This window comes from Phialemonium atrogriseum, assembly GCF_030411735.1.
Source record: "Phialemonium atrogriseum strain 8032-3 unplaced genomic scaffold QBC33scaffold_35, whole genome shotgun sequence".
Classification (NCBI taxonomy): Eukaryota; Fungi; Ascomycota; class Sordariomycetes; order Cephalothecales; family Cephalothecaceae; genus Phialemonium; species Phialemonium atrogriseum.
Genome location: NW_026848172.1, coordinates 86,049 through 109,532, shown reverse-complemented (window position 1 = coordinate 109,532; position 23,484 = coordinate 86,049). Strand labels below are relative to the sequence as shown.

Here is a 23,484-nt window from a genome sequence, read left to right as displayed (position 1 = left end):
GTCAGGACGATCCCGCTCCGGTTTCCCGGACGGGACCACGCCGCGCCAGCCGCGCGGCACATTATCACTGCGTCATATCGGCCTCGACAGGCCCAGGTCCAGGCTTGACACATCTTCTTTCGGGGGCGCGTCTGCTACAAAGAATGGCGGGCCCGTCGTCAACTCGTCCTTCACTCCGGCACTGTCGCCTCGAGAGCGCCAATCTTCTGGTTTCTCACGGGCACGCACGTCTCCTGCAATCATGTGGTTCTCACCACTGCTGTTGCTCGGTCTCTCCCTGGCACCGGCCTTCGGCGTCGCGGCTGTTCCAAACCTGTCCGATGTCTGCACCACCACTTACATCCAATCGGCCCTCCCCGCGGACGGCTTCATCCAAGGCATTACCCCGTCATCCACCTCGGTAACAGCCAACCCAGTCACCAACTACACCCTCGCAGCCGGCAGCACGAACCCCAGCAAGACCGGCCTCGACTTCTGCAACGTCACCTTCTCCTACACCCACGCGGGCCGCCCCGTCCCCGTCAACCTCTGGTTCTGGCTCCCCTCCCCGTCGCAGTTCCAGAACCGCTTCCTCGCCACGGGCGGCGGCGGCCTGGCCATCACGTCGGGCCAGCGCGGCCTCGGCCCCGGCCTCGCGCACGGCGCCGCGACGGCGACCACGGACGGCGGCCTCGGCGGCTGGGGCTCGGACCTGGGCCGCGTCGTGCTGCGCGGCGGCGGCGGCGCCCTCGATCACGACGCCCTGCAGGCCTTTGGCCACAGGGCCATCCACGAGATGAGCGTGCTCGGCGGGGAACTGACCCGGAAGTTCTACGGCTCCGCACCCGAGCAGAGGATCTTCTCCTACTTCCACGGCTGCTCCGAGGGTGGGCGCGAGGGCTGGAGCCAGGTGCAGCGGTACGGCGGGCAGTTCGACGGTGTCGCGGTCGGCGCGCCGGCGTTCCGGCAGGCGTTCCAGCAGGTCCTGCACCTGTTCAGCGCGGTGGTCGAGAACGCGCGGGGGTACTACCCGCCGCCGTGCGAGCTGGAGCGCATCGCCAACGACACCATCGCCGCGTGCGACGGGCTGGACGGGCGGATGGACGGCGTCGTGGGGCGGACGGACCTGTGCAAGCTGCGGTACGACGCGGGCCAGAGCGTCGGGAAGCCGTACAGCTGCGACGCCTCGGCCGGCAGCGGAGGTGGTGCGCCGCCGCCGACGACGATGGAGAGGAGGCAGTTTGGTGGCGGTGGGCCGAGACCTGCCGCACAGGGCACCGTCACCGCCGAGGCCGCGGCCGTGGCCAAGGACATCTGGAAGGGCGTCTTCGACTCCCAGGGCCGGCAGGTGTACGTGTCCTTCCAGCCGTCGGCGAGCTTCTCGGACGCCGCGACGACCTTCAACGCCTCGACGGGCGCGTACGAGGCCACGGTCAGCGGGTTCGGCGTCCAGTACGTCAACCTGTTCCTCCGGGAGGTCAACTCAAGCTCCCTGTCGCTGGCCAACGTGACGACCGACACGCTGCGCGGCTGGATGCTGGAGGGCATGCAGAAGTTCTCGGACACGCTGCAGACGACGTGGCCGGACCTGGAGGACTTCCGCGACGCCGGCGGCAAGGTGATCCACTACCACGGCGAGTCGGACGACAGCGTGCCCGCCGCGTCGTCGGTCATGTACCACGACGCCGTCCGCCGCACAATGTACCCTGGCGCGCCGGCCAACGAGAGCTACGCCGCCCTCGACGATTGGTACCGCCTCTTCCTCGTCCCCGGCGCGGGTCACTGCGGGCCCAGCCCGCTGCAGCCCAACGGGCCTTTCCCGCAGTCTGTCCTGCAGAGCCTGATTGACTGGGTTGAGGAGGGCGTCAACCCGACGAGGCTTAACGCTACTGTGCTGAGTGGGCCGTCTGAGGGGGAGGAGCAGAAGCTGTGTAGCTTCCCGCTGCGGCCGCAGTGGAATGAGGAGGTGATGGACTGTGTATATGACCAGGAGTCCATTGACACTTGGCTTCCTACCTTGGACTCGATCCCTGTTCCTGTCTATTGAACGGGGCTGTCGGATAGATATACGAATATGCCTGTAGTCAGGTGTGAGGATGTTTTATATTATGCGTAGTGAACTGCTGCTCCCCGGTATTCCCTTCCTTAGTCTCTCCGATTCGATCTAGGGTTAATCGTCTTGTCCCACTCCCCCTTCCTCTCAAACTCGCGATTGTCCATCTCCCTTATTCCCCCCCTCGCGATGTCCTCATCCCTAACCTGATTCTCCTTGTCCCCGGCCAAACTATCAATAGCAGCGTTGATATTCCCACGCAAGCTCTCTCCGGCACCCTAGTTATTTCTTACGTTTAGCCAGTCATCCCCCCTCTCCCCGCCGGGGGGGGTTGAAAACTTACATGCCCCTGTGCGAAAATCCCCTTGACCTTCTCGCCGACGCTCGCGCCCGCGCTGGCCCCGCCGCTCCTGCCGTACGCATCCCCGGGCGCGCCACCGCTGCTGCTCCCCGCGGTGCCGGCCCCCGCGGTCGTGCTGTCGTGCAGCCCGCCGCCCGTGTTGGCCATCCCGGGCTGCTGCGTCGACGTGTTGAACCCGGAGGCGCGCGTGCCCATTGGGTCGTTCGACCCGGTGTTTGGTAGGTTGGTGTTTCTGTCTGTGTCCATGGTGATGTCGTTAAATGTTAAAAGTCACTAGATTGACCTGTCTTGGGGAGCAGTGGGAACTTGGTTGTTGAAGTCACCCATTTTATACCATGGCACTGCGTAATGACATATCCATGATGTGGGCTGTTATTCCGCCACTACTGGAATCCCGTCAAATGGTCCCAAAAGTCGACGTCATGATCATGGGACATTGTAGGATGTCAGGGCTGACGTCATGGTCACGAGAATAAGTACTGACAAGACACTCACCCTATGTCAGCCTTAAAGCTCGCCTTAAAGCTCGTAACTGTGACAGAAATAGACGCTTTCTAGTCATATATACCTAGTTTGACTTATAATATACACATTGTAGGTAGTTACCACTCCCGCCAAAGCTGTAAATAGGAGTTGGTTGACGGTAGAATGAAACTGAGGAATAAACTAACGACACCAAGGTCACGTTTGTTTTCTCTGTGCTACTCGACTCAGCTGCTACGTTCGAAAACCATGCGATTGCGACTCAAATTGCCCGTCTTTCACTCTTGACCCTGTTTGGATCGACTTTTCATCAAGACCAATCGGCCGGTGAGAGCAACAGATGAATAGTATTCTTTTTGACCCCGTAAAAACCCTCCAAGCAGAAGCTTTCACGATCCATCGTCTTCTCTGAAATGTTCCGACCAAGATGTGCGCAGGTGATATGTGGAGCCTACATCTGTAATTTCCTGTACCTCGTCCTCCGTCAACTTGATTTTCAAATCCTGGGCATACTCATCTAGCGTCTCTGGCTTTGTTGTGGTGGTAACAGCAACAACAATGCTCTGTATTATCCAATTGATAAGCACAGCAGCCTCCGTCGTGTCATGCGCTTTCGCGATACGGGCTAACGGCTGTCGCAGTGGTCCATCAGGAGCTCGAAAGGCAGGGGTCAGTCCCTTGAACGAGCCAACCTGAATATCATTCTGACGCAGCCATGGAAGGTAATCGTTTCCGCGCTAAAGATAGGCATGAAACTCGATTTTGGCTAAGGGCAGGTGGAATGGTTGCGCCCCTGAGTGTTGCCTCGACATCAGAGCGCAAGTAGTTGCTCACTCCGATCGACCTCGCCTTGCCAGCCATCTTGACTTCCTCCATTGACTTCCACTCGCGCCCAAAGTCGGCCTCCGGCTTGGCAAAGAATGGAATGTGAATCAGGTCCCTTCGTGTGGCGTTAGCTATAGATACCTAGTAAGTCTATGCGCGGAGCAGTAGGGGAACACACAGGTCAAAATATTGGGCCTGCAACTTTTCGAGACTCGGCTCAAGCGCTGCGGCATATCGTCCATGCCTTGGGCAGCTTTGTTGGTGATGAAGAGCTTTTCGCGGGGAACGCCGGATTCTTGGATCGCAATGCCAACTTCTTCCTCAGTTCTATACATTTCTGCACAGTCCAGATGATAGAACCCCTTCTAAATAGCTACTTTGGTCAAGTCAACAAGATTTTGGTTAAAATCCGTGTTGCTGACTTCATTGAACCAAGCTGTTCCGGTGCCAAAGGCAAGCTGCGTAGGTTCTTGGTTGGGACCGGCGATGCACTCATGTTGTGGTTGCACGGGAGCTCACCAATGGTATTTTGTTGCCATCGCGGAGCGGCAGCAACGTGATATTCATGTTTTGGGTAGAGTAAGGTGGCTGAGGGATATTCAATGTATTCAAAAGACGCAGGTTAATTGTGCCCCAGAGATATGTGGCTCTCTGCTTATCCATCTGATGCTACTAGGCGCTATTCCTAGTCATATACTACTTCTGTTGGCACTGAAACATAGCTCTGTAGGGAAGAAATTCACCATTTTGTCGAGCATGGACTCCCCCCCGGAAACTCCATGACATGAACCACTAGTCTGGAACGCCTTCCAGTAGACTTTGCAGTGTGGTATGTCATTCCCTGTGCTTCGTAGTCTCGCCTAGGAGATGACGATTGATCAGGTCTCTACCCTCCTGCAGGGTGGAGAGTCCCCGGTGTCCAGGGGGTTTGTGTGAGGGCAACCTGGCTGTGTATTAGTACGGCAGCCGAGAAGCAGTGTTCATGGTTAAGCATGCCCCTAGTCCCAAGGAACAACAGAGTCGAAACTGCAAACTAGTGTCATTTGCCCTGGCTTTTGCTCATTGATGCTTGTTTCTCATTGTGCCCCAAGTCCACATTGCCGCAACACACAAGATTCGCTGGTTCAGTCAGCGGCCGCCGCTCTCGAGCATTTGAACTACCTCGCGACTGAGGGGAGTCGCCGGGACTCTCAGGCGACATGAGCTCGATGCGGTCATGTTGCCGACTTGCGTCGCCCCTATAATGCCAACACTAGGCGGCTACCCGATGCTAACAGTCCCCCTTGGATTCTACCCCCAGGATTGCGATGTGAGAAAGTTCGGCTGAAAAGCGGAAGCTGTTGGAAGGGCTTCACAGCAGTGGAAGAAACAGCGACATCAGCATATCTACTCTGGACTCGAGTCGAAACCTCTCAAACACATCAGCAATTCGCCCGTCGGCTATATCGTGGGAATATATTGGAGGCATTGCCAGCAAGGTCATCTGGATATTCGCGCCTCTCCAGAGCCAGCGGCTCGGATATTACAGATCCGCCCGGTCCAGCACGCGCTCGACGAAACGCAGCCGCGCCAGATGTGCTTCCCACTAATTAAGCACCCCCTGGGGAACTCAGCCGTGACGGACATCCCTCGATGTCGGGCGGAGGAGGCTCAAATTGTGGCTGTCCCAAATAGGCATCCCAGAAAAGGACCCCTTATTTTTATTCTGTCTCATGGCAACTGTAGCCGAGGTAGTATATTCCAGCCTCAATCATCACAATGAAGCAACAGGATCTCCAGCCCAAGGACATAAAGTTTCAAATTGAGAATTCGCCTCGACTAACTTGGCCCCTCAAGCCCCAAGACATCGAACATAACCTGCACCGCACCCACATAATCCGCCCTCGGGAGATTGGCCTCGACCCATCCCAGATCCGGGTCGATAGCGAAGGTAAGACACCGCCAATACATAGCCCTGACCAGCAACTGCGCCCTCACCCCATCGGTGCCATATAGCGCAACCAGCTCGCGCCCGCCGCCACACCACGCGAGCCCGTCCGCGACGACGACCGCCTCGGCGTACGCCGCCGGCCTCCAGAACGGCGTCAGGTCGATGATGGCTGGCGCCACGCCGGGCGCGAGCAGCACGTTCCCCGTCAGGTCCGCGTGGACCAGCTGCGCCTCGCAGTCGTCGTCCAGCGGCCTCTTGGCGGCGGCCAGCCTGTCCAGGAGGGGCTGGAAGCGCGCCAGGACGCCGGCGTCGATGTTTTCGACCTGCCCCAGCGCCTTCTCGTCCCATGTCACGCTGTCGGCCTCGCGCCACCGGTTCGCCTGACCCGGCGTGATGGCGGGCGGCCGCTCGGGGACGAGCTCGGCGACGTCGGCGTGGAAGGCGCGGCTCGCGCGGAAGATGCTCTCGAAGGGGCCGGTGGACGACCCCGGCGGCTGCTTGCCGACGGCAGTGCCGGAGACGAAGGACGACGCGGTCCAGCCGCGCCAGACGAACGTGCCTGGTTGGCCCTGGACCGACTGCGGTCTGGAGAGCCGGTAGGCTGAAGGGGACCGGTCCAGCAGCTTCATGGCGAGCTCGGAGACCCACTGGGCTTCTGCGTCGCCATCCGAGGGCTTGAAGACTATCCCGTCGACGAGGTAGCATAGCCCGCGCCCACCAGCGACGGGCTCAGGCTGGCCTTGGAGGCCAAAGGCTTGGATGACCTCTGCGGGTGGCGGCGACATGAGTAGGATCTGAGAGTAGCAATTCAGTGATGCCTGGTGTTGTGATTGCCTTCTTGTGGGAGAGGTGAGTCATATGAGTTACTATGCAGGCGGGCGATGCATGCTTGGTCTCTTGATTCTTACTGGGTGTGTGAGTCATCCGCAGGCTTGATCGTTTTGGGAATACACAAGTCCGCAGTATTGGCCATCTCTAACCACATAGGACCCAGTGGGAAGATGCTGGAAACCGAAATCTAATCTTGATAATTTTCTCAAAATCTCCCTGTCACGATTGCTCCGCGGCCTCTGTGTGCATGGCCTCCAGTTTGGCTCGAAATTGCCTCCAGTTTTATCAAAACTTCTGATAGGCCACGTTGCTCCATTCCCGCTCCATCACCCTCGATCACATCAGGTAATCTTCAAATCATTATCCCGAGCGTGGCGGTGAGGTGGGCACGTAAGGCGTTCTGCACAAAGAAAGGATCAGCACCAAGCTGATGAGGCTGTGGGACTTTAGCCTCAACAGACGACAATATAAAAGAAACCCTAAAAGGACCTCGCCCGACACCTCCCCTCACTAAATCCAAACCCGTTGACTCCTTCCTACGAGGAGAGACGTACGAAAGGAATCCCCAGCCGCCGGGGTCTCGGCAGCCAGCTGAAACCAACAGAGTCGTTTCACTGTCATGGACCAGGGAGGCTAATTAAGAAAGCGGGACGGCAATTCAGCGCCTCGGGGTTTAGCGGAGAGAGAAAGGCGAAAAAAAAAAAAAAACCACCGCAGAGGAGGGCGACATTGCAATGACACCGTCGTATTCCTGTGCCGCAAGGCTGCATTGGGCGGCATGATGGTTTTGCGGAGATGGGCTCATTACAGGAGGCGGCGCAAATTGCCAACAGCCACGGCTCGCTCGGCCCCCTCCTTTTTTGGGGGCCTTTCTTTCTGAGTCGTCACCAAGCTCTGCTGCCTGATGTGCTGCTGTGAAGGAGCGGAGATGTGTTCAGGAGCTTCGTGGATAAATATATGGACAGGCGGACCACCCGCCGGCCGTCGAGGCGTTTCCTCCTCCACGGGTCCCTGACGCAACGCAACATATCGCATCGCATCACATTCCACCACCCCCTTTAATTCCCACCCTCCTCTTCCTCCTCCTCCTCTTCCGCACTAAACCGCCGAAGCCACCCACCGACCCACCCACAAACAGACGAGGTCCTGTCCACCACCCAAAATGCATCTCCTCTTCAGCGTCTCCGCCCTCGTGGCCGCCCTCGCCGCCCGCGCGCTAGCCCAAGACCTAGACCCGGACCCGAACTTCGACGCCATCACCCGGCCCGGGCTCAACGAAGCCGTCGTCGCCGGCACAACCTACACCATCGAGTGGACCGTGCCGCCCACGGCGCCGTCGGGGCCCGTCACCATCACTCTCCTGGGCGGACCGAACCAGGGCGGCCTTGACCCCGTCGCCACCGTCGTCAGTAAGTTACTTCCCCCCTCCCCGCCCAAGACACAAAGCCTCCTCTTAGTCCACTGCTAAACCCCCAAACCCAGAAAGCATCGACAACGCTCTCTCCAAATACGACTGGCCAGTCGACAAATCCCTCGGCACCCACCCTCTCTACGGCCTGCGGATAGCCCTCGACGCCGACGCCTCCAAGTTCCAGTACTCGACGCCCTTCCACATCACGGGCGCCAACCCGGGCGCCAACGTCACCAGTACCGCCGCCCCCTCAGGCTCTTCTTCCTCCTCCTCCTCCGCAACCCGGCAAGAATCAACCACCTCCGCCGACGCCAGCAGCACGACCTCCCCGTCGGCGACGACAACAGAGACCGAGGAGCCCGCGCCGTCCGAGTCCGGGTCCGGAAACGGAACCCAGACCTCGCCCGTGCCCAAGACCGTCCCGGGCTCGGGTGCCGGGCGTGTGGTCGCCGCCGGTCTGCTCGGCGGTCTTGTCGCCTTTGCTGCCATTGTGCTGTAATTAGGGGGGTTGGTGTTGTGGGTTGCTGGGATGTATTACTTACCGGCTTTCCCCCTTAATGTAATAGAGTTACATGTGATAATTACCTTGGCGACGGATGAACGCGAAGTCGCTCCCTGGGAAAAGAAAGGGGAGGGACAGGTTTAATACTGGGATGGGATGTAAATGCCTATCGCAAAACGCCAAGTACCCTACCTACCTACCTACCTACATATGTATTCCCCGCAAAGCCGTTCGCCGCTGCCCCCAATGTGTCCCCTGCCCAGTATGCAAAAGCGGATCTAATAACGAGCAAGTGTCTCTATCATCGTGACAGCGTGATGTCCACACGCAGATTGCCGAAACCAGCTAACGCCCGTCGCCACCTTATACTCCCCTCATTATAAAGCCATCCAATCGGAATGCAGCGGGTCTGCGTCATCATCAACGACCGTCCACAGGGGAGTCAGCGTCAGCGCCAGCCCTGCCTCGGCCTTGTTGGCGTCGATCTCCATCTCGCTGCCAGAGGAGCTCACCCTCCCGTCAACGAGTCAATCCCATAATCCATTTGGTTCCCCCGCATTCTTGCTCTTATTGCTCTTTGGAGCCGCCTGTGTTGTCGTATCGTCTGGTTTGGATGGCGTCTCCTTTTCGCTCTCTCCCACTGCCCCGTCAGTATTCGGACTCGGGCGGTGCTGTTCACGACTCGAGACGCTCTCCGCAGCCTGGATGCCATTGACTCTCGGTTCAGACGTAGGCGTATCTAGACCTAAACTCTCGTCCACTACGGGAGAGGCGTCGAAGTAAGAAGACGAAACAGCGTTGCCGATACCATGGTCCCCGTCAGATGTCGTTCTTAAACGTGGCGGCGCAAGGCGAGAAGTGCGCGCAGGCGTTTGTGTCTCAGGCAGGACAAGCGGCTTTGAGAAGTCGAAAGGAGAGCCCTTCCGCACATCAGAGGACTCGCCCTCGCCCTCGCCCTCGCCCGACGGGGCAGGGTTCAGTAACGAACCGTGGGCCGGTAGGTGGAAGTGACTCTTGACTGCCCGTTTCAGTCGTGGCTTGTTTACGTTGGCCCGATTTCCCAACCGGAGGCCTTGGGCGCCTCGCCGGAGACTCAGCTCCATCGTCTCCTCCTCTTCCGTGTCCTCGTCTGTCATGACGGACTCGAGACCCTGCTGCACTCTCCTTTGACGCGCCAGTAGCTGGATATTGCTTCCAGAGCCTCGCCTGTGATGATACGGTCGCTGATCCTGGGTGGCATCGCCATGTTGCACTGGAATTGCCGAGGAAGGGTGTGACCGGTTCACGTCCGCGCTGGGCTCAGGAGCGGCACCGAGGTGTTCGGATCCGGTAACGAGGCGTCGGAGATCGACTTGGCTCTCGCTGAAGACGACCCTCGCCCGCAGCGCATGTACTGCACGGTCCAGCGCCAACTCGATCGCGCATCGATCTCGTATCCTGCTGAGCTTCGGCCAGGTTGCCTTCTCCCCGATGAGACAGTTGCGGAGCATGAAATCGGGTGTCGGGTTCTTCAAGATGCGAGAGAGGTCGTTGGGGGAGATCTCGGGCAAGATGGTGATGTCTCCGGAATACTTCTGGCTCAGGACGCTGCGCAACTTGGTGCACAGGTTTGGGAATATGCCAAGCTCAGTCAAGAACTGCAATCGGTGGAGCGCCTCGTCCTTGGCCAGTGCCGTGAGTGTCTGGAGCCAGTCCATGTAGTCCGGCGAGGATTGCGACTCTCGGCCGCCTGGCAGATCTGCCGCAGGGGATAGATGGTCGTCCTTGGAGAGGAAAGGGACGACGTGAGGGTTTACCTGGGAGACGATGAAATGGTTTATATTGAACATCTCGGCAAGCCGGCTCATGGGGAGGTCATTGTCTACCGAGCCGTCGATGAATCTCAGCGGGGTCGGGTTCCAAGATATGTGTTGGCCGGTCTCGGGGTCCTTTGTGAGAAGTGAGGCGGCGTTGAAGACGAAGGGCACCGAACATGAGGCGGCGACGGCGGACCGGATCATGACATTCGGGGCCGTGACATAGTTGAGAAGACGGGGGAGCTCGTAGATGGATGGCGAGGACACGGGAATGTTGCATATCCTCCTGGTCCGGTTGTACGCCTCCTGGAAGGTGATGTCGCCGAGCACGCCCCTCAGCACCCTGGTCAGATGCTTGATATCAGACCAGCTCCCCTCGGTCAGAAGGCGTCGAATATGGTCAGCAATGCCGTCCTCGCGATCCTGCTCCTCGAACACGGACAGGTCGCCGTACGGGAACTCTCGGAGGACGGCCGGGATCTCCTCATCTGTTCGGGTGCACAGGACGGAACAAACGATGGAGCCTGCTGACGCGCCAGATATTATTCGAGGAAGCAAGTTTGCCTCAAACATGGCCTTTATCACGCCGATATGCGCCATGCCGAACGTTGCACCGCCGCTCAGCAGCAAGGCACTCCTCCCGAAACTTTGCCTCGCATAAAGCGCACCGCTGAGGAGATCCCTAGGCCCAAGCTCTGCTGGCGACGCGTAGGCGCTCTTCTCAACCAGGGTATCGATGGTGTTCACGGCCGAATCAACGTATCGCTCGATCAGCCTCTTGGTACCGACATACGAGTGTCTATACAAGTCGATGTTTCCCATTCCGGCGAGATCTCGCGAAAACGCGGTCCTTAGTAGGTATAGCATGTTCGCAATGTCGCAGTTCGTCCGTGCCTCGTCGAGCTCTTTTAGCCTCGCCTCGACGACTTCGGGCTGGTAGTCGCCTGTCGAGTCGTCCAGTTTCCATTCGTCGTTTCCCTCCAAGGTGTCGAGCTCTCGTGCGGCAGTCTCCCATTCTTTCATCGTCCGGGCCTGACGAAAGGGGTCAGAGTTAGCTACTCCGCGAAGACGAGAGTCGAAGAGCAGAGTCCGCGGACTTACATTGTGCATGCGCGCAGCTAAGATCTGCTGGCGCTCCTCAGCCTGGCGACGATCTTCCCGCTCCGGGTCCGTAGTACCATCGCGCCACGAGAGGGCGAGGTTGTTTAACCCCCGGACGATGTGTGACAGCGAGCTCGTAGCCGAATGCTTCTGGCCGTCTTTCTGTTTGGGATTCGAATTCGAAGTTGCTGCTGCCTTGGGCCGTTTCCGCGGCTTCCCCGCCGGGATGCTATGCAACAAAAAGTCGGACATGATGCTGTACAGGACGGGGTAGAACCGGATTAGGGAGTAAAGGAGTGGCGTGGCACCTAAGGCAACACCAAGTCTCCTATTCCTGGTATTGTTGCAGGAGAGAAACGGGGGACAAGAGAATGGGGGAACGGGATAATGTCGAACACAGTTCAGGCGGAAATGCTAGTCGGCTCACCGCCCCAAACTTGAGTTGTGAGACTAGGTTCGTCCGGCCGGGCGTCGGGTGTGGCTAAGCCGGTGCGCTTGGATTCTTCCCGCTCGCCGCTCGCTGGGCGCAGTTTTAGGTGCCGATCGAGTTCGAATTGGAGTTCAAGTTCGAGCCCGATGACGAGAAGCGCCTTTGAGAACGGGTGGCATTGCTAGGTACTCCAAAATTTAAGTGTTTTCATGAAGAGGAACAGCTGGGGGATCTGTGGGGAAACAAGGTTGGAGGCACTACCCCAACCCGCATCTTGAGCCACCTGACTCGGAGCCGCAACAGCCGCGGCCAGTAGCCCACAATTTTGATGTCACAAGCAAGCATCATCCATCTTGGTACCAAGATCTTGGTCAGGCGGTTGACCAGGTCGCGACTCAGATAGGACCAACCCCACGGATTCCGGTATCAGGAGGAACACAACTTTATTATTGCACCCTTAATTTAAACGGGTTGGAAACCTCCAATTGAACCAGTTCCAACAATCGTGAATTGGCTCATGCAGGAATTATGTCACTACCCCACTAGCCTCGGGGGATTACCACGATACACTGTTTGGGCCCATCGCAGCTTATACTGTATGGGCACGGTATTTAGCGTATCCCACCGGAGTAAACGTCAGCATCACCGAGAATGTGTAACCCCACCTGCCTAGTTCGCGATTTATCTGCACTATGTGGGTCTGATGCGATCTCTCGGCACGACCGGGTACCCATGCCAACATTGAATCTGCACTACGCGTTTGAGTATGTCGACTTCTATCGATACTGCGCACAGTAACCCGACCGACAGCCATCGGGTAGCTCAACAAATGCCCGATAACGACGATCCCCCAACGGGAAGGATGCTTCCCGAGCCGACGCTGACTCTCACCCTACCCAGCATCCATGACGGCACCGTCCTCGACTGTCGCGTCTTCCACCCTTACTCCCTCAGCCCATCTCCGCGGGCGCCTCCGTGGCAGAGACATGCAGCCGTCATCGCCCACCCCTACGCGCCCCTCGGCGGCTGCTATGACGACCCGGTCGTCGACGTCGTCGCCGCCACGCTGCTACGCCTGGGCTTCCTAGTTGCCACTTTCAACTTCAGGTGCGAGGACCCAGCAGAACCGGAAAGATGCAAGCAATAACAAACACGGACATCTCCGCTAACAGCGCAAGCGCGCAGGGGAGCCTCCGGTTCCGCAGGCCGGACATCATGGACAGCCAAAGCCGAGCGCGCAGACTACGTCTCCGTCGTAGGCTTCGTCTCGCACTACGCCCACCACCTCGACCCCTTCCGGCAGGGACCCGCCGCCAGCAGCGATGCAGAACACCCCGACAAGCCGCCGCCGCCGCCGCCGCCGCCGCCCTCCACCGCGCCCCTTCTCCTCCTAGCCGGCTACTCCTACGGCGCCATGGTGACAGCCCAGCTCCCTGGCCTAGCAACCATGCACGCGCCCTTCTCGACTCCCGCGACCGGCTCCCCCGCCGCCGAGATCCGCCACCGGGCAGAGCACCTCGCGGCAGCGCAGAACGCCGCCCTAGGCGAGGCGCGCACCGCGCTCCAGGTCTCGAAAGGCAACGGGAGCGCGACCGCCTCGCCGCGCAAGTCGCTCGGGGTCCGCGTCGGGGGCGACGAGGACATACGGCGGAGCCACGAGTCCGGCGGGGGGCGGCGGTCGCTGTCTCTGGAGGTGGAGGAGCGGTTCCGGCGGGGGGTGGCCAAGGCGAGGCGCGGGGGCCGGCACGGCAAGGGCGGCGGTGGCGAGGAGCAGCAACGGCCTGCCGCTGCTGGTGAAGCCGACGACCGCCTGCCCGCGCCGGTGGACCCGCCGAGATATCGCGCCGCGTACCTGCTCGTGTCGCCGCTGCAGGGCGTCGTGACCAACCTGGCGACCATGTCGTTCCCCAACCCTTTCCTGAGGAGGAGGAAGAGCAGCAAGAAGGGGAAGCCGACGGCGCTTCCGAGGGCCGACGATGACGACAACGCCCAGGATGCGAGCGGCGACGGCGACGGCGATCCGGTCTCGGCGGAGGGCGAGCAGAAGCTCGTCCGCAACCCGACGCTGGCCGTGTACGGGGACCAGGACGTGTTCGTGTCAGCGAGGAAGCTGCGCGAGTGGGCGCGCCGGCTGGAGGGCGCCGCCGGCTCGCGGTTCCGCGCCCACGAGGTGTCGACGGCCGGCCATTTCTGGACCGAGGAGAGGGTCTTGTATGTGATGCGGAATGCGATGACGACGTTTGCCGAGGGACTGCTTGCGGGGTGACGCACTTTGGCGATATTGACTTTTGAAGCGGGTCGAATAGATGGATTAATTAACAGACTCGAGGAGCATACATAGCGAGGGATACTTACCGTCTTGTTTGGAAAAGGGATGGGCGTTCTGGTTGAAGGACGGAGCAATTCAGTTGGAGTTGGGTATTTGGCTGGGTGTGGATTAACAACGATGGCGTGTTGGCCTTGGATGAGAGGTTTCTTCAAGCAAAGCGAACGTTTTACACAATCAGCTCGTGATACCCGGCGCAGGCAGAAGGACAAATAATTATGAGCACTGTGTACCTCCACGGTGCCACAACACGCAATCCCACACCCTCTGTGCAACGTAGCTCTTATTATCTTGAACCTATCAGTCCCGACTTAGGCCGGGTAACCTATGAACGCCCGCTACGAAGACTGCCCTCCCAGTCCGTAAACCAGCCATTTTCTGTTCAGGCGACTCTCACTGACGAGAGAAAATGAGAATCTATACACCTCTGTTGGTGGTTCAAAACACCGAGACAAGTGTTAGCCTCTGGCCGAGGAAACACCAAAACACATCAGACCAACCCCCAGACACATCCCGCGCCTAACCCCTGGAAAAGGGACATCCCGAAGGCCGCTGCTCCTTCAGGATCCTCTCCCACTCCTCCATTTCCACTTTTCCCTTGCCCCTCTTCGCCTCGGGACCAATATCCTCAAAGAGGAACCCCTGCGGCACGAACTTCTCCCCGCCAGAACCGGGGACAACACCGCCGAGCGCCCAGGTGAGCCAGCCCTCGGGGCCCCAGCGATTCCAAAACGTCCCCTTGACGTAGTACGGCTGCACGAGCCAGTCGAAGTGGTGGACGCGGCCGGTCTTGGGATCCGGGTCGGAGAAGAACCGCAAGGGGGAGAAGCGGGGGAGCATGAGGTAGCGCATGACGAGCCTGCGGATGTTGAGGGCCCCGTATGCAACTAGGACGGTGAAGATGGACGGCTCAGGATACCTAAATTCGAGGTCAGTAGTGCTACGCAGGGGCAGGGCGACGGTAGAAAGAGCAGGGTCTGAAGAGAAGGAAAGGAAAACTCACATGAAGGCATCCCGTACACGGTCACCCATCAAAGCTGTCAGAACCCCGATAGCAAACGGCTTGAGCAGGCTCGGGACATAGTAGATCAGCATGTCGGCGAGGGCGTAGGCCGGGAGGGTGTTCGTCTTGGCCGGCTTCATCGCCTCAACTTCGTATCCCTTTGCCCAGCTGGTGATGTCCTCGACAAACTCGATGCCGTCCTTCCACGTGTCCCTAGAGAGGTATCCCTTGTACTCGATCTGCATGGCATCCCCAAGGCTCTTCCAGAAACAGCCAATGGCGTTGATCTCCATGTGGTTGAGGGGACGCCACTCGTACAGGTTGATGAACCGGATGGGTTCGGTCACACAGACGGAGAGCGTGTAGAGGAAGTCGGCGTTGGAGATCTTTCCGGCCTTCTTGTACTGGCTGTGGAGGAAATTCATGCGCGAGATCGCCTTGATGCAGGGTGCAGAGGTCGGGGGGTTGAGTTGGAACCTGTGGGCAGTTTTGTTAGCTCCCTGGGCGTTGGGAGTGGGAATGGTAGGGAACTCACTGGCCGAAGATTACAACAGTGTCCTCATATCTGCAGGGAAGATATGTGTCAGCTCCCAACTCTGTACAGAATATCATGTGCTCTCTGTGACCAACATCAACATCACGGCTATGGGCCGGACACTAATGGCTGGCGCAAGACACTTCTAATCCAAGGGAGGCAGGCCCAGGCAGGAATATCAGGATATCAGGATTTCAGATCAGTATATATCGTACCTCTTCGGGGCAGTCTTAGGATCCGAGAAGCTCTTGGTGGCCACGATGAGCCGAGACATGGTTTCGAAGCCGTAGGTCTACAGCATATCAGTTTTAGGCATCGTCTTTCCCTCATGGTCCTTGACCATTTTCCTACCTTGAAGATCGCAAACTGTAGTGCCGTTTTATATATGAACGGGAACTCGAAGGTCATAAGGTCTGCAAGGATGCTCTGGGCGTCATTGCTTGTCATTCTGGCGAGGGAGGCTCGGTCCGGGTAGTTGAAGCGACGGAGCATGGCCTTCTCGTGACGGAAACGCAAGGACGAGCATATCGCTGCATAGACGAGAAAGAGGGCGAACAACGCCGCAGGAGATGCCAGCGAAGAGAGGGAGACGGCATGCGTGCTGCTTGTCGCGTCGGTGACCATCCCCGAGGCGTTAAACGGAGGTGCAACCGCATTAAATGCGGAAAACCCGGAGGGGCCGGGCACAGAACGCAAGCCTTCTTCCGCCATGGTAGGATGCGATTATGGGAGGATATCACCGCTGGGGAATTGCCAGAGGAAGTAGAAGAAGTGAGAGAATGGAATGCGAGGAGGAGGAGGAGGAGGAAGAAGAGGACGAGGAGAGGAAGAGGATTGAATGTGTTTGCGAAGCCAGCTCAAGGTGACTGGGAAGCTGGTGAAAGGTGGGAAGTTGGAAAGTGCGGGGCGGTATGTAGAACGCAGGAACACAACACGGAAAACACGGAAAACACTTCGCTTTCTATGGTGACACGAACAGATCTACCCTGCTTACCTACCTCCTACCCAATCAGTCGGCCGGATTTTCAGCCCAATATTCAGCAAAGAACCACCACAAATAAAACAAAATAGATGCAACGCCATGAGCAAACCGGTCCAACTCCAGCGTGCCTTAGCAGGTCCTAACTCGATTCACTGGAGGTCGCTACCTTGCATGCAATATTTCCATATGTTGGATCTGTTGTTCTGTACGTAGGTAGGTACGTATCCCGTTCCGCAGTTCCCACAGTGAACCCCATGTTCAGCCCTACGCACCGACCCCTACCCGCAGAGCCGCCACTATAATATGCGCTAATTCTCGTCTACGGTGGGAGATTCAGCTATCGCCCACCGTACTCGACGGATCCCGTTACCAAATGATCCTATGCCGCTATGGTCTTCTCGGTACTCTGCTTCAGATATGTCGACCATCTCCAGGTTTGAAATCCCACGAGATAAATCCCCAGCAGGAATTCGACTCCAGAACGTCCTTGGCGCGCATGTTGGCAGACAGAACGGAAGAACGGAACGGGGAAACTGAAGCTAGGATTGTGTGAAGTAGGTGTAAGTTGGAGCTAACAAATGGACGTCGTATTTGCGTCTTTACCACCCCCGACCCATGGAATAAGCATTGAAATTTAGCTGGCACCGACCAGAATGTCATCCACATAGAATACGATCAAACGTGGTCGAGAACATGTTAACATGGTAAGACCGAGCAGGCAGCGAACCTTGGAGAATGGACAGGAGCTCTCCCACTAGTGGCGGCAGAGCACCCCCAGTAGATACATCTCCAGGAGAGGGTTACTTCCTATTCTCCATGTGTCCTTTGATGACCAGTTCGACCAAGATCGACCAGATCGATGACAGTACCTCGCAGCAAACAAAACAGATTGTTGGGATCCCAATTAGCTAGCCAACCAGCGCCCGATACCCACCACTGACCACAAATCTAGCTGTGGTCCGAGAATCGATCCAGGGTTGTGACCTGGAGCAGCCAGGATGTAAGCAACAAAAGAAAAAGGGGGTGAGAAAACCTGGAAAAACTAGCCGACGTCAATAACAGCCATGTCGTGGTCATGGCAAGAGCCAATGGCTCTCTCAAAGCTGAGAGGTTGCCCTACCAAGGGCAGGGAGCACCGTCCATCGTGACATCAGGTCATACAACCAAAAAAGGGAAGCAAAAGGACAAACATCCATGACTGTTCCTTTCCGAAGTCCGGCCAGCATAATCTCAGGGGGACATGCAGCACAGGAACAACCGATACCAGGACGTCAATGTGTTTGAAACAAAATCAAGCCAGGAAGGAGAAACCACAACGTCCATATTTCCGCGCCGTATTAGGAAAGTAAGAGGGAACCGGCGGGGTGAGGCAGCCGCGCAAGCGAATATATCACTCGTCCGACGCCCAAACCGCCAGCTTGAACTTGACCTGGGCACGCTCAGCGCGGGGTCTCGTGGACGACGCGGTGGTGCCGTAGATGGACGTGTGCGAGTGGAACATGTAGTAGGCGTGCACGATGTTGACGACGGGCGCGAGCGAGAGGATGATGTGGTTGCCTCGCAGCTCGCGGAGGCTGCCTCCCTCGCAGTGGAAAACCTTGCCTGGTGGGACACGAAACACGTCAGTTCCTGTTCATCTTGCTACCTTTGTGACTCCTCCGCGGTTGCAGACCGGGGAGGAAAACCCGGGGATGAGGACGAGGGTGTTGGCTTACCTGACGACGCCTCCCAGCGATTAGGCTGGTTGATGCCCTTGGGATCAGCCACTCCGCTGGCGGTGTAGTGCTCATCGCAGAGATGGTCCACAGGACCCTGCTTGACATTGGTGAAGACGAGATAGACGGTCTCGAGGTTTCCAAGGCAATGGAGGAAGTCAACAATCAGCCAGTATTTCGCCATGGTGGCCTTGCTGTGAGTAGACTGGTGCTTACCGCACAGGCCGCAGATGCACTGCTGCGGTCCCTGGCCTCGTCCCAGCGGCACTCGCTTATCCTCGGTCGGCCAGTAGATGCACTTGTCACTCGGCATCTGGAACTCGAGCGCGATGTGGCGGATGCCGCCCAAGGCGGAGTAGTCCATGATCAGCATCCAGTACGCGGGGAACGGGGTGAAGTGGGTCTTCTTATCCTCCTTGTAGTGGAACTTCAGGTAGAGCACGTCCGTGGAAGCGTCGATGGTGATGCCGGCGCCGGTGCGGTTGGCCACGGTCAGGGGATTCAGCATGGTCATCTGCAAGTTGTCCTTGCCGAAGCCCCGCTTCCGGGCGAGGTCCGACCAGGCCAGATAGGCAGAGCGCTTTCCCTTGGGGAAGTAGCTGATGTAGGGGTCGTCGAACTCATGGACGGCTCTGTGATAACGTAGCTCCGTTAGCTGGACTGTCGGCTGGCCCTCTTCGTTGAACCAGGCGCCGACGCCTCTTCCCTGTGGAATTTGGACTGCGAAGAAGTGGAGGTTGGGTTTCTCCATGGCCATGGAGCAGATTGCAATTCGAAGTTCGGGAGCGAGCTTGCGATACCGACTGAGCAACTGTCGTCTCTCCCCGAGGCTGAGGTCCGGGTAGCTAGCAACAGTTCGAGTCAACGCCATTTCTTCGTCTGCGGAGAGGGCATCGGCCTTGGGAGGCAAGCTAAAGTCGAAGACAATCTCAGGCACTGCCTTGAGAGTGAATTTGTTTTCAGCCATGATTGAAGGGGGAGGAGCAATGTGACGGAATGTCCAGCCTGCCAGACAGGTCTGAATACAATATTTTTCTGTCTTCTTTTTAGGGGGAGAAAGGGACACGCGCAAGCTGGCGCGATAGAAATATGGGAGCACGCGTGGGATGTTGTGTGGGTGGTGGTTCGGGGTGATGGTTGGTGGTGGTGGTTGTCCGGGAGAGGTGAGGACGAGAAGCCTAGATAAACACGATGGGTAGGAATCCACCAGGCCACCGCCCGAAGTGAATTCCCTGGAAAAGGGCAGAAAACAAGCGAGAAGGTACGTATATATGGCTTCACTGGGACGGAACTCATATCAGCGGAATTCGAAGGAATGGCGAGACGAAGGAAGAGGAGCTAAGCAGGACATCTCTCGACGTTTGCTCGCCAGATTTGCTAATCTCGGCGTCGCTTTCTGTCGCGAATTATTTGGCCCACTGCCCCTTATTCTCCTGGATCCAAGTTTTGAAGTTCTTTATCCTGGGATACACGCGGCGGCACTCGGCGACATCACCCCCGTATCCCTCATGCTCGAACCAGCCAATGTCGCGGGTCGACACCATCTGCAGCTTCTTGGCGCCATCTGCTCCCACATGCACGCGAAGCCGCGACCGTGCACGTCGTTGACCAGGTTCTCGAAGAAGGTGACTGGCCGCAGGATGGTGTAGGTCATCTTCTGTGGAGAGGCGGCCGACACCGCCTCGAGGTGCTTCTCGATGCGGAACTTGGCGGCGAAGTTCCTGACGTTGGTCGGGTCGGTGGCCGACCTTTCGGGCCCGCCGCGGTCGCCGGATGAGTAGACAAAGTGGCGCGTGCCGTGAGCAGCCGCGGCATTCACCAGCGCCTTGCCCTGCGCCTCCTCCGAGTCCGAGTTGACCTGCACGCTGTACACGCCCCATACTGGGGTCGCGGACGCTGGCATCCTGGAGAAGATGGCCTCCGGGTCGGCCATGTCGCGTGTCACCACGGACATGTTGAAGTTCGCGGCTACCTTCTGCGCCCGCGGGTTCGTCGTGTCACGGGTCACGGCCACGATGTTGAAACCCGACACGTCCGGCGCGGCGAGAAGCGTGTCGATGAGGGCGTCACCTTGCTTACCTGTGGCGCCGGTAATGACAAGCGTTTTACGCGGGGAAGATATGTTGACTGGAGTGGGCGATGGAGCTTGGGACTGTTGGTTTGCTCGAGTTTAAGATATGAAGATATGGCTCAGAAGAAGGCGAAGGAATTGGATTGATACGAGGAGGTTTGCAATGGCTGCGTGATCTTGGCTAGGAAACAGCACTGGAAGGAAGACGAGAGAGCCGTCTTATATGCTCCATATCGTCGAGCATCTGTGATCCTGAATGCGTGAAGTCCAAGGTGTGTCGGCGGGACTTGACGCCGCACTGCGTTAAAGACGGCCCAGCCCGATGGATGGCCAGGGATATTCCGATAACGAGTGCGAAAGGTACACTTGTTCTAGGCCTATTCTCTGCTGTTGGCGTCGGCAATGTTAATGGAGTTTGGGGGTCATTGACATGGGGTGAGGAGGGCGTAAACGACCGAAACGGTTGCGGTTGCAACAGTGGCTCCTTTGGCCCCCAACTCGGCAAAATTTTGGCTGCGTTGTTACCCTGGCTCGGTCTCGCATCAGCCTCGTCAGGATACGGACAAAGGATATCACCGCAGCAGAACTGGGCCGGAGACCAACTCCCGTGGCGTGGACGTGGTCCCCCGAAGACGCAGTATCCTGGTGATTTGACGAATGCAGTCAGGAACGAGTCATCGCCATGAGCCAAGGGCCAGATCCATGATTCTATCCCCCTTCTCAATCCCCCACACTCCGACCTTCCGGCTCCGCCGCCGGGAGGGGGGAGAAGGTGTGCCCCTATGCCGGCGGCCGTTCTGGGATCACGGAGAGCGGCCTTTCCACTACATCACGGACGCGTAGTACGTGCGCTTCTTTCCGGGACCGGAAGAAATGCTCTTTTTGTTCCACACCTTGTTGGACGCGGGCGTGGAGAGGGGGAGCAAGGTGCAGTTGTTGGCTAAGGGGGCGCCAGGGCGCCTATGGAGAGGCTGAGCAAGGGGATGCCCCAAGAGAGATTGAAGAGCGGGAAAGGCAACCATTGGCTCGGTTGCCACAGTGACCCCAAATCCCTAACAAGGTCAACACTGCCTTCTCGGAGGCTGAGAGAAGCTCTACGGCCCCCCAGCAATAAGCTGATTTGAGTTATTAAAACTATGTAGGCATTAAGCGTAGCAGACTTGCGACCGGTCTGGCCCCATAAAAGCGGCGATCGATCGACATGCCCCGCACGGGGCGGGTGATGATGTCGCGATCGTGGGGTATCTGGTATCTTCTAACCCCATATGGCAGTGAGCTTTGTAAAGGGGGGTGCGACTTCGCCACTCGCATGCTTGGAGCTCTAATCCTCATGTTCGGTCTGATGAGTTCTTCGACTTCTTGATCTGTTTCTGGTGTCTATACTCAAAATGTCGCAGTCCGTTCAAGGCAAGAAGGAATGGCTAATTCGTCTCACATCGAGGGTCAAGCCCGGGAAGAAGCATCGGGACTGTAAGGAGCCATCGGGGGCGGCTCGCCAGAGAGGCCAGACGGTGGAGGAACGGGATCAGGATCAGCCTGGTTCATGTTACGCATATGCTTCTCTTGGCAGGGGCGACCATCAGCTTGATCCTCCCCCTCCATACACACCTCGTCCACCATCTTCGACGCCAGCGGACGAGCCCAACTTCTCTGTGACCGAATCGTCGGTTCACATGGTGGGCACCTCCCAAGCAACGTCGAGACAGGCAGCCGCCCGCCACCAAGAACTTACCCCTCCACCAACCTATGACCAACCGGCCACGTCTGTACCCGGAACACAAGCGTCAATCCCACCAAATGCCCAGCCACCCCCAACCACAGCCTCTCGGACCGCCGAACAGGACAAGGAAGCCCTCGAAGCCGTTCTCCAGGTGCACGGGTGGCGCCGCCTGTGGGGCCCCCGACCGCGCACCCTGAGCCGGGCCCTCGGCCGTGCCGCACTGGCGGGCAACGAGGCGCTAGTGCGGGCATTGCTCGACGCCGGGGCCGCGATCTGCGAGCTGTCGCCGGCCGGGCCCCGCAGCGCGGTCCACGACGCCCTCCGCGGGCCGGAGCCCGGCCTCGCGCTGCTGCTGCTCGACCACGAGTGTGAGAGCGCGCCTCGGTCGGCGCAGTCGGCGGCGACGGGCGTCTCGGCGGAGGAGGTTGCGGATGCGAATGTGAAGCGACTGCTTGGTGGCCGGGATGCGAATAGATGCACGCCCCTGCATCTGGCGGCGGGGGTTGGGGCTACCGATGTCGTGGGGGAGCTCCTCTATCTTGGGGCTGAGGTCGACGCTGTGGATGTGTTTGGGAGGACACCGCTGCACATGGCTGCCAAGTACCGGCGGGAGGAGGCGATGGCCTGTCTACTCGACTACCAAGCGGACGTTGGTATGGTCGACGACCATCTCTGGCTGGGGCTGGAGCCAGAAGAGGCTGCTGAGTTGGGAGACTTTACCTTTGTCAGGCAGACACTATTGCATGCTGTCGAGGAGAAGAATGCCAGAGAAAAGAAGGGAATGATGACAGATGGAGATGAAGATGGAAACACGGAAAATGGACCCGAGAAACATCAGACCGAGAGGGTTTACCCGGTCCCCGATCAAAGTCTCCAAGCCATGGAGAAGGTGTTGGCGAGACCCGGAAGGCAGGCCTGGCGAGTCGGCGATGGATACGGCCGAAGGAACAGACAGCTCTCGGGCCCATTGACCCTTGATCCACGTGTGACTCCCGGGCACCCCGCCACTCCGTCATTGAGTCCCTGGCCCTCCATCCCGCAAATCTGCCCAAGACCTTCCCCATCAACCTCGTCCTCGTCTCATCTCCAGCATGGAAACCCGTCGCCAAGACGAGCGGCTCGCAAGCTTCCGCCTAGCATTGCTTTCAGCCCACAGTACGTGGAATGGAGGAAGACATGTGAAAAGGTCCAGGCGGAACATCGGCAACAGAAAGAGAGAAACATGAGGGCCGAAATCCCCAGTTAGGAATAAGTGAACAAGGCAGGATGCAGATAACAGAATGAAACATGCATCTTTGTTGGCATTGGCCAATCAGAGCAAGGATAATTTACCATGGTAGAGGGGCTTAGTCAGATTGCCAAGTTAGGTGTTACCCCCTGCAATTGAGGCGCGTCAGCCACATGAGGCTGGTAGCCAATTCCACGGAAAA

General features: G+C 58.2%; 11 protein-coding genes across 11 annotated transcripts; 4 read left to right on the top strand and 7 right to left on the bottom strand.

The window, feature by feature from the left end:
- Positions 1 to 241: 241 nt before the first annotated feature.
- On the top strand, positions 242 to 2,026 carry QBC33DRAFT_460341 (tannase and feruloyl esterase; the record flags this gene model as incomplete). The annotated part of the gene is made up of 1 exon (XM_060424980.1): positions 242 to 2,026. The coding sequence occupies one exon, from the start codon at positions 242 to 244 to the stop codon at positions 2,024 to 2,026; it is 1,785 nt and encodes a 594-aa protein (XP_060279215.1).
- A 49-nt stretch (positions 2,027 to 2,075) lies between these two features.
- On the bottom strand, positions 2,076 to 2,907 carry QBC33DRAFT_251941 (uncharacterized protein). The gene is made up of 2 exons (XM_060423007.1): positions 2,376 to 2,907; positions 2,076 to 2,310 (listed from the first exon to the last, which is right to left on the bottom strand). Exons 1-2 carry the CDS (start codon positions 2,637 to 2,639, stop codon positions 2,125 to 2,127), a joined length of 450 nt encoding a protein of 149 aa, XP_060279214.1. The 5' UTR covers positions 2,640 to 2,907; the 3' UTR covers positions 2,076 to 2,124.
- Positions 2,908 to 2,995: 88 nt separating this feature from the next.
- QBC33DRAFT_581324 (NAD/NADP-dependent indole-3-acetaldehyde reductase) lies at positions 2,996 to 4,268 on the bottom strand (the record flags this gene model as incomplete). Its single annotated transcript, XM_060431261.1, has 6 exons — positions 2,996 to 3,013; positions 3,350 to 3,580; positions 3,633 to 3,832; positions 3,904 to 4,021; positions 4,079 to 4,159; positions 4,221 to 4,268. The coding sequence occupies 6 exons, from the start codon at positions 4,266 to 4,268 to the stop codon at positions 2,996 to 2,998; spliced, it is 696 nt and encodes a 231-aa protein (XP_060279213.1).
- Positions 4,269 to 5,519: 1,251 nt separating this feature from the next.
- QBC33DRAFT_563210 (phosphotransferase family protein) lies at positions 5,520 to 6,416 on the bottom strand (the record flags this gene model as incomplete). Its single annotated transcript, XM_060430257.1, has 1 exon — positions 5,520 to 6,416. The coding sequence occupies one exon, from the start codon at positions 6,414 to 6,416 to the stop codon at positions 5,520 to 5,522; it is 897 nt and encodes a 298-aa protein (XP_060279212.1).
- Positions 6,417 to 7,624: 1,208 nt separating this feature from the next.
- On the top strand, positions 7,625 to 8,372 carry QBC33DRAFT_519009 (Ser-Thr-rich glycosyl-phosphatidyl-inositol-anchored membrane family-domain-containing protein; the record flags this gene model as incomplete). The annotated part of the gene is made up of 2 exons (XM_060426270.1): positions 7,625 to 7,871; positions 7,945 to 8,372. The coding sequence occupies 2 exons, from the start codon at positions 7,625 to 7,627 to the stop codon at positions 8,370 to 8,372; spliced, it is 675 nt and encodes a 224-aa protein (XP_060279211.1).
- Positions 8,373 to 9,367: 995 nt separating this feature from the next.
- Positions 9,368 to 11,422, bottom strand: QBC33DRAFT_430669 (acyl transferase/acyl hydrolase/lysophospholipase; the record flags this gene model as incomplete). The annotated part of the gene is made up of 2 exons (XM_060424159.1): positions 9,368 to 11,203; positions 11,273 to 11,422. Coding segments are annotated over 2 exons (1,986 nt in total), but the record flags the coding sequence as incomplete, so codon positions are not given.
- Positions 11,423 to 12,531: 1,109 nt separating this feature from the next.
- Positions 12,532 to 13,968, top strand: QBC33DRAFT_460246 (Alpha/Beta hydrolase protein; the record flags this gene model as incomplete). The annotated part of the gene is made up of 2 exons (XM_060424971.1): positions 12,532 to 12,809; positions 12,888 to 13,968. The coding sequence occupies 2 exons, from the start codon at positions 12,532 to 12,534 to the stop codon at positions 13,966 to 13,968; spliced, it is 1,359 nt and encodes a 452-aa protein (XP_060279209.1).
- A 325-nt stretch (positions 13,969 to 14,293) lies between these two features.
- Positions 14,294 to 16,673, bottom strand: QBC33DRAFT_550685 (uncharacterized protein). Its single transcript, XM_060429105.1, has 5 exons — positions 15,918 to 16,673; positions 15,782 to 15,858; positions 15,567 to 15,596; positions 15,032 to 15,508; positions 14,294 to 14,947 (listed from the first exon to the last, which is right to left on the bottom strand). The coding sequence occupies exons 1-5, from the start codon at positions 16,275 to 16,277 to the stop codon at positions 14,548 to 14,550; spliced, it is 1,344 nt and encodes a 447-aa protein (XP_060279208.1). The 5' UTR covers positions 16,278 to 16,673; the 3' UTR covers positions 14,294 to 14,547.
- An 828-nt stretch (positions 16,674 to 17,501) lies between these two features.
- QBC33DRAFT_599149 (uncharacterized protein) lies at positions 17,502 to 19,230 on the bottom strand (the record flags this gene model as incomplete). The annotated part of the gene is made up of 2 exons (XM_060432018.1): positions 17,502 to 18,150; positions 18,264 to 19,230. The coding sequence occupies 2 exons, from the start codon at positions 19,228 to 19,230 to the stop codon at positions 17,939 to 17,941; spliced, it is 1,179 nt and encodes a 392-aa protein (XP_060279207.1). The 3' UTR covers positions 17,502 to 17,938.
- Positions 19,231 to 19,719: 489 nt separating this feature from the next.
- Positions 19,720 to 20,217, bottom strand: QBC33DRAFT_573726 (uncharacterized protein; the record flags this gene model as incomplete). Its single annotated transcript, XM_060430715.1, has 1 exon — positions 19,720 to 20,217. The coding sequence occupies one exon, from the start codon at positions 20,215 to 20,217 to the stop codon at positions 19,720 to 19,722; it is 498 nt and encodes a 165-aa protein (XP_060279206.1).
- Positions 20,218 to 21,441: 1,224 nt separating this feature from the next.
- On the top strand, positions 21,442 to 23,451 carry QBC33DRAFT_599147 (uncharacterized protein). Its single transcript, XM_060432017.1, has one exon. It carries the CDS (start codon positions 21,723 to 21,725, stop codon positions 23,298 to 23,300), a length of 1,578 nt encoding a protein of 525 aa, XP_060279205.1. The 5' UTR covers positions 21,442 to 21,722; the 3' UTR covers positions 23,301 to 23,451.
- The last annotated feature ends 33 nt before the right edge of the window (positions 23,452 to 23,484 follow it).